At 43.1% G+C, this 16,468-nt stretch overlaps 1 protein-coding gene across 1 annotated transcript in view; it reads left to right on the top strand.

Moving 5' to 3' along the window:
• CD109 (CD109 molecule) overlaps positions 1-16,468 on the top strand; it is a 142,991-nt gene that overhangs the window by 93,068 nt on the left and 33,455 nt on the right. Inside the window, exon 25 of the mRNA XM_075268364.1 lies at positions 14,211-14,439. Within this exon, the coding sequence (XP_075124465.1) occupies positions 14,211-14,439 (229 nt within the window). The remainder of the gene's footprint in view (positions 1-14,210; positions 14,440-16,468) is intronic.

The raw sequence follows: 16,468 nt of genomic DNA, 5'->3' as shown, positions 1-16,468 counted from the left end.
GTGTTATTTGGCATGCCCCCAACTGTAAGGGTCACTCTCCATTTCCTCCACTTCCCACTCCCCTTCACACCATCCGTGCTGAAGCAATGGGATACACTGAACTTCCCCCTCAAGCCTCGGTTGAGACAGTGTCATGAAATGCCACTTCATTCCCCTCGTCTTCCTCCATCAGCCAATGGTGCGAAGATGACAGGAGTGTGCTCTGAAAGTTTTCAGCCTAGCAGAGGCTACTTTTTACTTAGGAAAGTGGCTGCACTTTCATCAGGCACAATGGTGTAGGATTCAAAGAACCATTGCACCAACTAGTTGAAAAAGGGGACCATGTATGGACCGTGTTTGAGTCTGGCAAGCTCCAGATCTGCTACCAGGTTCCGGCCATTATCACATACACAAACATGCCTGGGCCCAGGTGTGGCGGCGAAAACCACATTGCTGTCGCATCGAGGATGGCATCCCTAACCTCGGGGGAAGTGTGTTTTTTGTCGGCCAAACTGAGGAGCTTCAGCATGACCTGCTGTCGTCTCCACACCCCAGTGCAGAAGCACGTACAGGTCGCAGGTGTGGTCGAGGTTGCAGTGTAGGAGAAGGCTTTCAGTCAACCCCTGCCATGTATTTTGGTCTGGGAGAGGAGATAGGCCACCCCAGTTTGCACCCCAGGCCCATCCACAACTACGTTCACCCGGCCTGTCATTACAGAAAAGTTGTGTCCCTGACCGCAGGCACTTGGCCATACATCGGTGGTCAAGCGGAACTTACAGTAAAGTGCGGAACTCAGGGCCCGACTTATGTTAGGGGGCACGTGGTGGCTCAAGGCGGGGACGGCACACCAACAGAGGTAGTGACGGCTAGGGGCATTATAGCGAGGTGCCGAACCTGCCAGCAGGTCACAGAAGGCCTGAGTCTCCACATGCCGGGACAGCTACATCTCCTGGGCCAGCAGTTTTAAGATGAGGCCGTTGAAGCCTTGGGCATTTGGGTGGGTTGCGCTGTACTTCTGCCTGCGATTAAAGTCCTTGGGAGATGGGGAGTTGCTGGAAGAGGCGCATGATGGTGCAGGCGAGAGGAGCAGAGGCAGGAAAAGGTGCAGATGAGGGTGAACTCCCCAAAGTGTCAGAGGCAGATGTTGAGGTGTCCAGGCTGGTGGTTTCTCTCAGGTGGCTAGAAGAGGGAACATCTTGGGCCTTGCTGCCTCTGGTCTGGTTTCTGGGATTCAGCTGTCCTGTGCCTCTGGACATGCCTCCGCCTCTAGCCACCCTCTTTGGTGCTGCACTTCCCTCCACATCTACACTGCTTTGCCCTGTAGACATAATCCCCCTTAATGAGTATTTTTTCCTTATAGACTATAATGGGGTTCAATATTCGATCGAACAGTCGAGTATTGAGCGGCTACTCAAATCGAATTTCGAACTTTGAACATTTCACTGTTCGCTCATCTCTATGCATTATATTTTATAGTCTTTAACTTGTGTATCGTTGATGACCTAGGATAGGTTATCAATAACATATCAGGGAGTTCTGACTCCTGGCACCCACTGACTCCTGATGCTCTTGTGTTTTTGTTGCTGTAATGTTCTGACAAGAACATTATAATTTTCCTTTATTTGTCTATAAATATAGCTATATGAGGATATTTATTTTATTTTTTTAAGGAGAAATGGTTTTATTATTAGGGGTAGATATAATGTTTGAACCACATTCATTATTTAAGTGTGGAGGAATAGAAAACAAACCTGAATAAAGCTATTGTTATTTTTCATACAGCCACCACTATGCAGTATAAATGACGTGTAAACTTTATTCTGCACTTCACTATTATCACAATCTGGTAGAAAATTCATTTATGTTCTGTTACCATATTCTAAACAGAGGAAATGTATTTTCTTGTACAGTTGATATAGCTGAGGACTTGTCTTTATCAGACGATATACTTAATAGCTTTTATTTCCAAATTTATTTTTATTAGGATAAAAAAAAACAGTAAAATATGCAATTTTTAACTTTTTTTCCTGCTTTGCAGGATAAATAATATGTTAATTCTATAGCACAGATCGTCTTATAGTCTAGTTGCTGCAATAATATTTACCCTCTGACCTACCCTCTGAAGTAGAATGCCTGTCTGATGATAGGAGTACATCTCACCCAGACTACTAAGGTGGGTGAGATGAGATAACTCCAGAAAGAACGTTTCTCAGCAGATAACTATTGTCTGCTGAGGGCTATTCCACAGTTCTGGTTACTGGGCTGGATTTTTAGGAATGGCAGGTAGGATTGGTAGTGGGACCTGTCATTCCACCCCCCTCCAGTCCAACACTTTGGGGATGTTCCAGCAGTGACTCAGCTGCAGAGAGTCTGCTCATCAAGGGATGCTTAAGAAGTTGCTCCATCAGCAGACTGTGGCAGAGCTTGGCTGGAGAGCCAACAGAGAGGTCATATTTGTGGAGCTGTGTCCTGAATGATTCTACTGGCTTTTGATTACTGTTACTCTAGGTGAGGTAACCTATTCTATGTTTAGTTAAAGCCTAGCCTGGCAGGTATTTATTTTTGTATACTCCAGACCCTGACACAAGCAAGGTGGAAACGCTTTTCCACCTTGCTGTTTCTACCTGCTATGAATGAGGTACTGGCTTGCCTAGTGATCAGGGCCAGCCTCCCCCTCCTCCTGACTGCTCTGGCAGTCAATAAAGTTTAGTCAATAAAGTTTTGTCAGTGATATCACCCTCGTGGTTAGTGTGGTTAATACCTTTAATACCTGAAGTCATGTGAAAAATGAACAGCAGATGATTGTGGCCAGTATGGAAGTTATTGCAACATAGATTGTGTTAGTCATAAATTTGTGCAAAAGGGTAGGAATTCGTTACTTGGTCTCAATTAGAAATATTAATTTCACCACATTTTTTGATTTGTAATTTGTAAAATAAAAAATCTCGGAAAACTCCTTTAAGTATATTAGGACAAGAAAAGATCTATTGTTCTTAGTCTTGTATTTTGTGAGTTATCTTTCTGCGTTCATTCACATGAAGATATTCTTTACTAGACATTTTAATCAAAAACATTGTATCGCATTGAATAAATTATCCCGATACATTACGTATAACCCTGGCTACAGTACTTGACCTGTATTTTTCCCTTCATAGGTTTCTGTAACCCTTGATCAAAGTGATGCCTTTGAAATACACTTATCGTTTACAAATGCAACTGTGCTCCAGCAGACTGTGTTGGTCCCAAGTCAAGAGGGAAAAACTGTTTTCTTTCCAGCCAAACCTATTCAACTGGGCGAGATTCCAATAACAGTGAAGGCCACATCCTCCCTTGCTTCGGATGCAGTAACTCAAAAACTCATAGTCAAGGTATCTCTAACATGGACGTTTTTATAGCACATAAAGATATTGCATATTTTGCCTTTTAAGCAACCGTAATCGTTAAAGTGTATGGATCCATGTTCTGTCCATTCCATTTGTTCACAGACTCTTACATAAGCATAGTGGTATGTATTTGGTCTACATATGCATGATGTGAATACAAATCAATACAACACTGGGAAGCTGTAGGTAATGAGAGATAAAGCATGAAGTCATGAATGTCCTACATTTACTAATAGTTAAACAGTGTAAACTTAGATACCATATTTATCACAGGGACTCAGGATATATGACAAATCTGGTGCACAGTCAGTTGTCTGCTTACATTAAATTACATTATATTACATTACATTATATTACAATATATTAGTTGGCCAAATTTAGGCCAAGATTTTACACAAACATTGGCAGAACTTGAAGCTGTCTTTGGCACTTGTGTATACTAATGTCCTCCGCTTCATATGGCATCATTTTATGATGTCACCGTAAGAATATCTTAATAGCAAGCATTGTAAATGTGGAAAGTTATCATGTAGTACATTTTAAGCTAATGTAATAGGTTTGTATATAATTATATCACATTGCTTTACTTTGACAGGCTGAGGGAATAGAACATTCATATTCACAGACTTTGCTCTTGGAACTTATCAACAATAAACCGCAAATTATTTCAAAGTCTTTGAACTTTACATTCCCTGCTGATGTAGTAAGTGGCAGTGAAAAGGCATTTATCACTGTTGTTGGTAAGGATAATACTCTTTCTTTCTTAAATAATTTAACATTGAATCAGAAGTAACACAAATCACGTTTTGTTTTTTCCTTTTTCTTGAAAAAGCATGAAACCTTAAAAAAGATGTGAGCAACAAAAATTTCACTTGCGGAAATTAACGTAACCACATAGCCTAAGGAAAAACAGAGCAATAAACATATCACTACAGCCATAACTCCAGGCATGCTTTCTTTAGAACAACCACATTCGGACAGTATTTCTTAATATTGGAATCAAAATTATTTGGCATCAACAGCCTATACTAATTGTATTACCATATCACCCTTAGTGTATCCATACACATGATTCCTGGACTAAAGAGGCTGTTTTTAAGCTAATCTCTGCATAATAGGTGGCACTGACAACAGACTTAGAAGAGAATTCCTTGTACGAGACATTAAAGCAGCCCATGCATATTAGATATTTATTGGCTTAACCCACTAATTTTAATGGGTTTGACCAACTATCTAAAGCAGTGGTGTAACTAGTAATGGCGGGGCCCAGGGGCGAACATTTGACATGGGGGTCCCCAGTCCCCCAACACCCCCCAAACTGCATCCCTGCATACACTATTATGCCCCATAGTGCCCCAACATACATAATAATAATAATAATAATAATAATAATAATAATAATAATATAATAAATTTTATTTATATAGCGCCAACATATTCCGCAGCGCTGTACAATTTGTAGGGTTCAAATACAGACAGAAAGATACATTACAAAGAAAGTCATTTCACACAATGGGACTGAGGGCCCTGCTCGCAAGAGCTTACAATCTATGAGGTAGAGGGGGTGACACAAGAGGTAGCAAGGGCGGTATTGCTTATGTAATAGAGGTGACTGTCATTACATAAACATAAGACTTTATGAGCCGTCAACAGTCGTATCCTTTAACATGTGGATGGAGCTTGGACCTATAAAGTTAGCATGAGATGACATCATATCATGTGGGGAAATGTGGGAGCGGAAACAGAGGAGGGTTAAGGGTTTACATTAGACATTGTGATAGGCCTGTCTGAAAAGATGTGTCTTTAGTTTGCGTTTGAAACTGTAGAAATTGGGAGTTAATCTGATTGTCCGGGGTAGAGCATTCCAGAGAAGTGGTGCAGCTCAGGAGAAGTCTTGTATACGAGCGTGGGAGGTTCTGATAATAGAGGATGTAAGTGTTAGGTCATTGAGTGAACGGAGAGCGTGGGTTGGGCGGTAGACAGAGATGAGGGAGGAAATGTCTGGAGGTGCGGCATTATGGAGAGCCACTAATTGCACACTATTATGCACATTAGTGGCCCCTACACACAGTATTATGCCCCATAGTGGCCTCTGCACACAGTATTATGCCCCATAGTGGCCCCTACACACAGTATTATGCCCCATAGTGGCCTCTGCACACAGTGTTATGCCCCATAGTGGCCCCTACACACAGTATTATGCCCCATAGTGGCCCCTGCACACAGTATTTTTCTCCACAGTGGCCCTGCACACAGTATTTTTCCCCACAGTGGCCCCTGAACACAGTGTTATGCTCCAATGTGGTCCTTGCACACAGTATTATTCCCCATAGTGGGCCCTGCACACAGTATTATGCCCCATAGTCATCCCTGCACACAGTATTATGCCCCATAGTAATCCCTGTACAAAGCATGATGCCCCATTGTGGACCACCCATGAACAATTATTATACTCTGGGGTCTTTTCAGACTCCAGAGTATAATGATCGGAGAACATTGTTATTTACCTCTCTTTGGATCCTGCCCACTCCCTACAGATCTCTTCAATGTTGGACCAGATGTCACCTGACCTAGGCTGACATTGCAATGCATAAGGACACTGGCCTGGGCCATGTGATGTTACTAAACAGGCCTGAAGACTTCTGAAGCACAGGAGAGGTGAATAACAGAGTTTTTATGTTCCCTCACCTTCTTTGGGTGTCCAATTGTTATATTCGGGGTCTGAAAAGACCCCCTCCGAGTATAATTATAGAAGTGTTTGTGGGGTTCATGGGCCAGCGACCATACTTACCAATCCTCAGTCCTGTTCACAGCCACATCTGCAAAAGGGGAAGCGCAGGCGGCCATGAGCAGGAGTGAGGATAAGTAAGTAAATAGAGCTTGTTACTTGCTGGGGTTACTCTGGGTTACTAATGAGCCCTACTTAAAAAAAAACAAAAACACACACACACATCAGGGGCCTGCGAGGATATCTAATGTCCCCGGACCTGTAGCAGCGACTAGCGCTGCTTCTTCATATATATAGGCTCAATGAAGGAGACTGTATAAACACTTCTATCTCTTTTGTCACCCCTTCTCATAGGTTCTAAGATTTGCAAGGAGGACCCTTATTCCTATTGTGTGAACTGATTCATTTCTCTGTAATGTCTCTTTTTCTCTATGCATGAACCCTATGACGTGTAGTGTGATGCAGAATGTGTTGACACTATATAAATAAATTTATTATTCATGGTAATATTATTATTATTTTATTATTATAGTGGTTCTCCCCTATATGATGTTCATAAATTTCAAGGAGGGTATATAAAGTTAAAGTTCTTCAATTCTCATTGATATGCAGTGTGCTGAAAATAACAATATTAACTTAATCTTGCTTCAAGGTGATATTTTGGGACCGTCTGCTGCCAGCTTGCAATCATTAGTTCAGTTGCCCTATGGTTGTGGTGAACAGAATATGGTCAGATTTGCCCCAATAGTCTTTATAATGGAATACCTATCTAATACCAGACAACCAAACGAGCTTGCTCCTAAATTGATTTCATACATGAAAGAAGGTATGTTTCAGTTATGTTCTTGTGTAGATTAATGTACATATTATATATACTCATTACTAACTAAGTACTGAAGCAAACTATTGACCAAAATACTGTTATATAAAACTTGCATACCAATTCTGGACTATTTATGAATGCTGCATATTGTGATCAAGAGAAAATAAGTAATGGAATGTACAGTATTTAAGAAGGTACTGAAATTCAAAAAAATCTAGTAAACCCCCTTTAAAGTGTATCTCCAACTATAAACAACTTTTCATAAATGAATAGTGGATGTGAACATAAGAAACTTTGTAATATACCTAAATAAAGAGATCTGAGGTAGTGACCTTCACCACTTATTATGCTGTTCTTCTCCTTATCTTTAGCTCTCTGTTTGTACATTGTATTCCTCAGCATTCAGACTCTTAGGCTGGTCTTACATGATCGTAATGTAAGTCCGCAAATGGTCCGCAATTGAGGGTTTTTAATTGCCGACCATTTGCGGACATAATATATTCAGTGCAGCCTCTTACACCAGCGAATATTTTATTTGTGGTGTGCCAGGCCTCTGCACTAAATAGAGCAGGTCCGCAAAGGCCGTGAATTCACGGCATTGCACGGACTCGCCCTTAGAATTCTATGGGTGAGTACGGCAGGACATGGGCGTCTGCGGTGTCTATGTTGCTGATCAGCAACTAGTGTTGCTGATCAGCAACTTGCGGACAGTAAAATCAATACGGTCGTGTAAGATCAGCCTTACATGCATCTGTGTTGAGCAGGTAGGGGTTGAGTAGGATTCTCCTGCTGGCTAGTTAATTGATTTATTGCATCATTCTGTGTAATAATAGCCTCTTATCTACAACCTAGCAGTGGTAAAAAAGCATCTATCCCTCGCCCCTCTATATAGACTAATATGGAGAAAGTATTTCCCTGAAAAGTAATGAAAATAGAGAGAAAATATATTACGAGGTTTCATATGTTAGCCTGTACTATTCATTTAGTCAAAAGTTGCTTACAACTGGAGGTACTTTAAAGAGGACCTTTCATATCTTTATGCACATGTGGTTTTATATACTGCTAGAAAGCCGACAGTGTGCTGAATTCAGCAACTGTTGACTTTCCCTTTATATGCCTTGTGGTTGGAGATATTGCTGCCATTCGTTTCAGTACCAATCTCTCTCCACTGTCAGGGCTCGTTCACATCTGCGCCCAGGTGTCCGTTCTGCAGGTTTCCGTTTCCTGCATAAAACAGAGCAGGAGACAGAAACCTGCAAGAGTCTTTCTCACCCATTCATTTGAATGGGTGAGAATGCTGTCCACCCGTGAGCGGCGGTGAACATTTTATGCTCTCCGCCGCGAAACCGGGTTTTTTAATCCGGACACAAAGTCGGACATGCAGTACTCTGTGTCCGGATTAAAAAAACCGGTTTCGCGGCGGAGAGCATAAAACACTCACGGCCGGACCCAGTCTGTGGAAAAAACGGAAAGTCTTCTGACATGCAGAATACGGAAAGCAAAGAACAGAGAGTAGAACGCAGGTGTGAACCTAGCGTCAGAAAGGCATTTCTGCGCTGGAGTCTCCTTAGCACTTTGTTGCAGATTCCACCTAAATTCAGCAAAGAGAAAAGTCCTTCAGTATAAAACCAATAGTAACCTGGCAGACCCCATTATATTCTATGAGGTCTGTGGGTGTCCACAGCGGGCAGGCTCTCTCTCAGTGGCGGATCCAGGGTTTGCGGGGCCCTGGGCAATTGACTTTGACGGGGCCCTACGCGCAGCGCGCCGCAGCAAATTAGGCCCAGCCCACTTTTATGTTGACTCCGCCCATTCTCATTCATTTTTCATGTGATTCCACACAGTATAATCCTCCTACAGTCACCCGTAAATTATATGTCCCCCCTCCATCTCTCCCCCATTTTCATATACACCCTTCATCTACCCCTAGTTTCATGTCCCCCCCCTCTATCTATGTCCCCAGTTTAATGCCATTCTACCCCTTTATCTGCCCACAGTTTCATGTCTCCCCCGTCTCTGCCCCAGTGTCATGCCGTTCTCCCCCCTTCATCTGACCCAGGGTCATGCCGTTCCCCCCCCCCTTCATTTGCCCCAGTGTCATGCCGTTCTCCCCCCTTCATCTGCCCCAGGGTCATGCCGTTCTCCCCCCCCTTCACTTGCCCCAGTGTCATGCCGTTCTCCCCCCTTCATCTGCCCCAGGGTCATGCCGTTCCCCCCCCTTCATTTGCCCCAGTGTCATGCTGTTTTCTCCCCCTTCATCTGCCCCAGTGTCATGCTGTTCTCTCCCCCTCCATCTGCCCCAGTGTCATGCTGTACTCACACACACACTCGCTCACCTTTCCTCGTTCCCCCGCAGCTCTCTCCCTCATACACATATTGTAGGCGCGATGTGACGTCATCACATCACGACTACAAATGCCGGAGCTCAGCGTTAAAACAGGAGCTGAGCTGTGACAGCTCCTGCTTTAAACGCCTATGTATTCAGCTCATCGGCGTCCGTAGGACGAAATCAGGACATGCTGACCCAGGGCCGGCTCCAGGTTTTTATGGGCCCTTGGGCGACAGAGCCTCAGTGGGCCCCCTTGTAAAGGAGGCGGGGGAGTCAAGACACTGTGCATCGCAGATGAAGCGAGTGACGTCATGCAGGAGTGTGGCGTCACCAACGCCATACCTCCCAATTTTTAAAGAGTAGAAAGAGGGGTAAAATTTGGCTCCACCCACTTTTATGTTGATTCCACCCATTCTCATTCATTTATCATGTGCTCCCACACAGTATAATCCTCCTACAGTCACCTGTAAATTATATGCCCCCCCTCCATCTCTCCCCCAGTTTCATATACACCCTTCCTCTGCCCCCAGTTTCATGTCCCCCCCTCCATCTCTGTCCCCAGTTTCATCACGTTCTCCCCCTTCATCTGCCCACAGTTTAATGTCCCCCGTCTCTGCCCCAGTGTCATGCCGTTCCCCCCTCCCCTTCATTTGCCCCCAGTTTCATTGGGCCCCCTCCATCTCTGTCCCCAGTTTCATGCCGTTCTCTCCCCACCCCCTTCATCTTCCCCAGTGTCATGCCGTTCCCCCCCTCCCCTTCATTTGCCCCCCAGTTTCATGGGCCCCCTTCATTATGTTCCACCTTAATATTTAATACAAAACAAACACTTACACTCACCTTCCATCACTCACCTTCCATCGTTCCCCCGACGCTCCTCTCTCTCACTCCAGTCACATACGTGATGCAGGAGCTGTGACCTCAGCTCCTGCTTAGCTGCGGCCCGGCTTGCTTGTGTAAGCGTGATGTGATGACGTCATCGCGCCTACACACGCAAGCCGGGACGGAGCTTTAAAGCAGGAGTTGATCTCACAGCTCCTGCATCGCGTATGTATTCAGCTCATCGGCGGACGGACGCCGATGAGCTGAAATCGTGACAGGCAAGTGCCGGGGGGCCCCCAGAGGCTCTGTGGGCCCCGGCACTTGCCCCACTATGCCGAGTTGACCGGGACCATTTTGTTAGGGCCGGGCCGCGGGGCCCCGCTAAGCGCGGGGCCCCGGGCGGTTGCCCGGCTTGCCCGGCCCTGGATCCGCCCCTGCTCTCTCTCTTTTGGGTCCCCATACAGACCCAACAATAGAGACCCAAACATTAGAGTGAACCTAGCATTGATTTATGACTTGCTAACAGAATCTACAGTATCAAATAATAAAATATATTTTTTTTTGTTGTGAAAAGTACTTTAGAATTGATCAGTATTCTGCTATGGTTTGGTTATGGTTAAAACTCGCAGTCTCCGTCCAGATTTCACTAGACCTGAACAAATGAGCGAAGATACATTTTAGTTTGTTGGCTAAGTTAATGTAATAAATATGTTTTCTGAAAACCCACACATTTGTATTGCTTGTTATCACCACAAAAATAATAGTGTAATATTCAAAAAACGAATTATGTTTTGTATTTAGCTAACCATAAAACCCCAAAATTACGTGTAATGGATATTCATGCAGATGGTGCAGAAATAAAGCTCACAGAGGATACATGCATTCAAAATTTTATCTGGGCCCCCCGACATAATTGTGGTCAAATACCATATATTGCAGGAAGCGAATAAAATGTAAGCCTCTGACCATTTTGAATGTATTCTGCTTGGGATTTGAGCAAAGTACAAAGTGCAGTTTATCTCAGGCAGGAGACATTCAGTAAAGCTGCAAGTGTAGCAGTCACTTAGAGACCAAAATCATGTCTTTATCCCCAGTAGACCACTAGGTAACACTGATTGAAGTGGAATTGAATATACTTGCAGCTTTCACTTAAACTAGTGTGAAGAGAAACATGTACAGCTGTAGGGAGAGGAGAATGATTTCTCACTTTCCTGATCCTGTGACTTCAAATAACTCCAAAGGAATGGGTACCATGGGACTTCTGTTCAAGACATCACCCCCATCATCAATCAGAGAGCATACTTGTCATTTAACCCATTAGGGGGCAGTCACACAGAGTAATACGGTGCTGATTCTGTCACAATAAACTTGTGTAAGAATCAGCGTTGCAAAACAGAATCCCATTGACTCCAATGGGTTCCGTTTAATGCGCGTAACATTGGAATCAATGGGTTAAAAAGCTTCCCATTGATTTCAATGTGTTACAATGTGTGATATAAATAGTGAAGGGACCCCACACAGTACAATCTGCCCCACAGTGGCCCCCACAAACAGTACAATCTGCCCCACAGTGGCTCCCACACACGGTACAATGTTCCCCGCAGTGGCCCCCACACACGGTACAATCTGCCCCACAGTGGCCCCGCCACACAGTACCCTCTGCTGTGCAGTGGCCACCACACATGTTTTATACCTTTATACTCCACAGTAGTCTCCCTCCCCACACAGCATGAAATGGTCCACAGTAGCCCCCTCCCCACACAGCATGAAAGGTCCACAGTAGCCGCCTCCGCACACAGCATAAAATGGTCCACAGTAGCACCCTCCCCAGACAGTACACACATACACAATATACTTACCTGAAGAGTTGCCCGGCGTCCTCTTTTCTGTTTACTGTGGGAGATGATAACTTACGTTATCAAGCCGGTGCAAAGGTCACACTCTGCAGTCAGTATAGGCCGCACGGTATGCGCGGCCTACACTGACAGCTTTCAGCTGGATGTGCGTTTGCACAACCAGCTGAAGGCAGTGATCACTCACTAACGGGTACCGGATTCTCCGTTAGTCAGCGATCAGGGCGACCGCACACACGCTGGCAGAGGGGGCACGTGTGCCATAGGTTCACCATCACTGCCCCAAACTAAAATTAGTATTCTATTTACTATACATGGTAAACACCATAAACCATCTAATTCAGATAATTGAATTGATGTTTTTTGTTCATAACACCTCTCAAAAAGAAAGTAGTAAAAACTAATCAAAAAGTTTTATGTACTCACAAAATACAAGGTCTTGTAAATCTACATTGAAATAAAATTGAAAAAGTTGTGAAAATTGGAATGCGCAAACGGGTAAAATGGTACTGGTTTAAGGTTAAAATGCGTAATTTGCTAAAGGGTTAAAATACACATTAGGCTGAGTTCACATGTAGATTCCGCTGTACATATTCCGTTGCGGATGCCGCGATGGGATGCCGATGCAGTGCATGGCATCCTGTCACGGCTCTCTCCTCCTGATTAGGCCCAAATGAATGGGCCTAATCCTGAGGGTGGTGTCGCGAGGCGGACGCCGCAGCTGAATCAGCCGCGGAATCCGCCGCGGAATCCGCCTGAAGAAAGGGCATATTGATTCTAGAAGGCCAGCGGTCTACATAGACCTTCTTTGTAAGGGGGCGGATTATTACGTGGATTCAGCACCTCTTGCCCCGTGTGAACGAGCCCTAAAGCAGTTATGTGCCAGTGGTATTTAATTGGGTCATAAATTCAAAATCTGTAATAAAACAAAGTAACATTTTCAGGAGGGTTTTAATGTGACTGGTAGAGGGTTAAATAAAACTTCAATAACATCAAAGCCCCTGTGCATATAGAATATGACAATAAAAAATGATACAGCATTAAATCAGAAAGGAACATGTGCAAGTATGCATACAAAAGGGAAAAAAATTACCAGAAAGTTTATTTTTCATGTATGTATCACTACAGTTTCATCAAGAGGTAACACAAATGCATCTGTATGTTCCCTTGTTCAATACATAACAAACTTTTTGTTTGCTTAGGTTACCAGAGAGAACTTATCTATCAAAGAGAAGATGGGTCTTTTAGTGCGTTTGGAAATGATGACCCTTCAGGAAGTACTTGGTACATTAGTAATATCTCAATGATCTAATGATTATATATGTAGAATACAAAAAATATTGCATATTTACAATATAAATATACAATAGGATGGTTTGACACACAGCATTTTTGTTGCTTTTTTTGCAGGTTTCTGAGCCAAAGCTATACATGGATCGAGCAGGAATGAGAACTTAACTGCTTCATTTTTATTTTCTGTTCCATTTGAATCCATGCCAGGTTTTGGCTCAAAACTCTGCATAAAAAACGCTATACAACAAGTGCTGCAATTTATAAAAAAAAAAAGTAAATTGAATCTATTTAAAAAATTATACAAGAAAAAAATATTCTCTTTTTTTTTTTTTAAAAAATTAGCATTTGTTTAGTGCTTTGCTTACCAAATACCTCTTTTCCAGAAAGTGGGCTTGGTGGTAGCGCTTATTGAGAGTGAGTGTGGCCTCTTATGGCACTTCAGATTTACTATCATTTATATCCAAGAGTATTGTAAATTGTACTCCAAATCTTCACCAGCATCTACTTTGGTGTACAGTAGATATGAGTTTCTGGCACATGAAGGGTCAGTGTTGCACCTTATTTGTTAAGGTGGTAATCAAGGTAAGGTTCACATCTGTGTTGGTAATCTGTTTGGGGGAGTCCGGATGGGAATCCCCCCGAACGGACTACCGACTGCATTTGCAAGCAGTGTGCAGTGAAAGCACATGGACCCCACAGACTATAATGGAGTCTGTGTGCTTGCCGCAAGATCTCTGCAGGGAACATGCGGACAGGAAAGTGCTTCACAATCTACTTTCCTGTCCGCATGTTCCCTGCGGAGATCACGCAACAAGCACACAGACCCCATTATAGTCTATGGGGTCCATGTGCTTTCACAGCGCGTTCGGTAGTCCATTCGGGGTCCCCATGCAGACTTCCTGAGTGGATTACCAGACGCAGATGTGAACCAAGGGTAAGAGTAGTTAAATATATTGTAATGCAGAACTTATCACAAAAATATATTTTTTCTTCTATTTATCAGGTTGTCTGCCTTTGTGCTACGTTGTTTCTTAAAAGCCAGGCAATTTATATTAGTTGACCCTGTGGTTCTTCATGATACTCTTACATGGCTTTTGACATACCAGAAGAAAAATGGAGAATTTTGGGAACCTGGGAGAATAATAAACAGTCAACTTCAAGGTGGCACCTATAGTCCAGTTACATTGACTGCTTACATAATGTCAGCTCTCATTGAATATCCTGGACTCTTGGTAAGTTCATAACAATATAACAGTAACAGTAAATGAGCATTGATTGGAAGATAATGTGTATTGATGGTGTTTTGTCAGTATTAGAAGTTTCAAGGCTGAAAGTGAACATTTGTAAAATAGATCAGGAAGGGATCTAAACTTCATCTAGGCTACTTCTCTATTCATATATCTGGTAAAAATATTAAAATGAAAAGCAATTATTCCACAGAATTTTTTTAAAAAAATATAATCATGTACTCTTACAGATACAAAGCCAAAGCTAATTTGAAAGCAATAATATGTCTGAGGACTAGTTCACATCTGCATCCACTTGAGACCCCCCTTCCCAAATCGAAACCTATCCACATAAAAAACGGTTACCTAAGGAAATCCACGGACCCCATAGACTATAATGGGGTCCGTGTGGTGTCCGCAAAAAATGCGGAAAGAAAAGTGCTGCTTGCAGGAGTTTTCTCTATGCATATTTCATGCAGATAGGGGAACGGAATGGCCCAAATGCAGATATGAACCTGGCCTGATCCAAATCTGTAATTACATGTCAATTCCTGTCAGAGTTATTATCAATTTTCTACTTGTTATTGACACAGAAATGGGTGTGAGATTAACAAGTGAGAGGACAGAGATTGTGCTGATCTCCAGGGAGTTCAGCACCCAAAACATTGCAGTGGATTGCAAAAAAACACCCATCTGCATGGTGATTTATGATCCATAGTCATGTGATCGGTACAGTAGTCGTCTCTGAATCTTGTGGTGTCAGAATTTTGTTTCCTAGTTATCTCCTGGCTTGATATATAACTATCCTCCAAACTTGTCTGTCTTGATGATGCTACAGCTGCATTTGACCTTTGACTGCACCTGACAACTTAGCAGTATTCTGACAACTTTTTGATGTGTTTTTGCAACACTGTTTGCATACAAAGACACTTTAGTCCACTTTAAGCATACTCTGTTCAAGAAGTCCACATGGGGACCCCCTGAACGGACTACCGAACGCATTTGCAAGCGGTGTGCAGTGAAAGCACACAAGAGTCGTGCGGACAGGAAAGTAGATTGTGAAGTACTTTCCTGTCTGCATGTTCTCTGCGGAGATCTTGCAGCAAGCACACGGATCCCATTATAGTCTATGGGGTCTGTGTGCTTTCATTGCCCACCGCTTGCCATCTGCATTTGGTATTCTGTTGTGGGTGTCCCAATGTGGAATCCCCAAACGGATTACCAAATGCAGATGTGAATGAGGGGTGAGGCTATGGCCGTTGCATTTTTGAAAATTGAAGCATGTCAATTATACCTGTGGAAATGCTGGCGATTTCCTTATAGTTATAATTAAAGGAGAAAATCCACAGAGGAAAACTGTGCAAACTTTATGTGAAAAGCGCTGTGAGAAAGCCATGAGACGTTTCTGCTGTGTTTTTTCCCACATGGCTTTATTAGCTGCGGCATGCTACGTGGGGCCCTAGCCTAAAAGTTACAGTGCAAACTAAACAATCTTAGGGAGCATTCACACAATGTTACCCTCTGCTCATTCTTAACGTAAAATTTGTTCAGAATGAGTGCGTAACAAGCAGCTCTCATTGATTTGAATGGGTGCCGGCAACCGCACGCTACCCATTGAAATCAATGGGAGGCTTTTTTTCCCTATTGCTTTCAATGTAATACGCGCGTTTGCTTAATAAATTTGCTTAATAAATCATCCCCAAAATGCCTGTGTACTGAACTGTGATGTGTGAATGAAGCCTAAGCCTGTAGCTAGTCCTACACCTTGTAATTTTATTGCCCTGGAAGTAAACAATGTTTAATGAGAGCAAGCAGAGATCTTGAATACTGTGAAAAACTGATACAAAAAGTTTCTTGAAAAATTGTGTAACTTCACGAAAAATACTGTACTATATTTTCTGGAACGGGAAATCTCTAACATTCTCCAGATAGTGACCTAGGGACTGTAGTTGAATATCTAAATTTTGGAAACACCTGTGAGAACTGTAATTGCTATTTGAAAGGGGTGTTTGGAGAATTACAGGCCTCTTGTATA

Source organism: Leptodactylus fuscus, chromosome 3 (genome assembly GCF_031893055.1).
Source record: "Leptodactylus fuscus isolate aLepFus1 chromosome 3, aLepFus1.hap2, whole genome shotgun sequence".
Lineage (NCBI taxonomy): Eukaryota > Metazoa > Chordata > Amphibia > Anura > Leptodactylidae > Leptodactylus > Leptodactylus fuscus.
The sequence above is the reverse complement of the archived record's forward strand: the minus strand, read 5'-3'. Positions and strand labels throughout refer to the sequence as shown.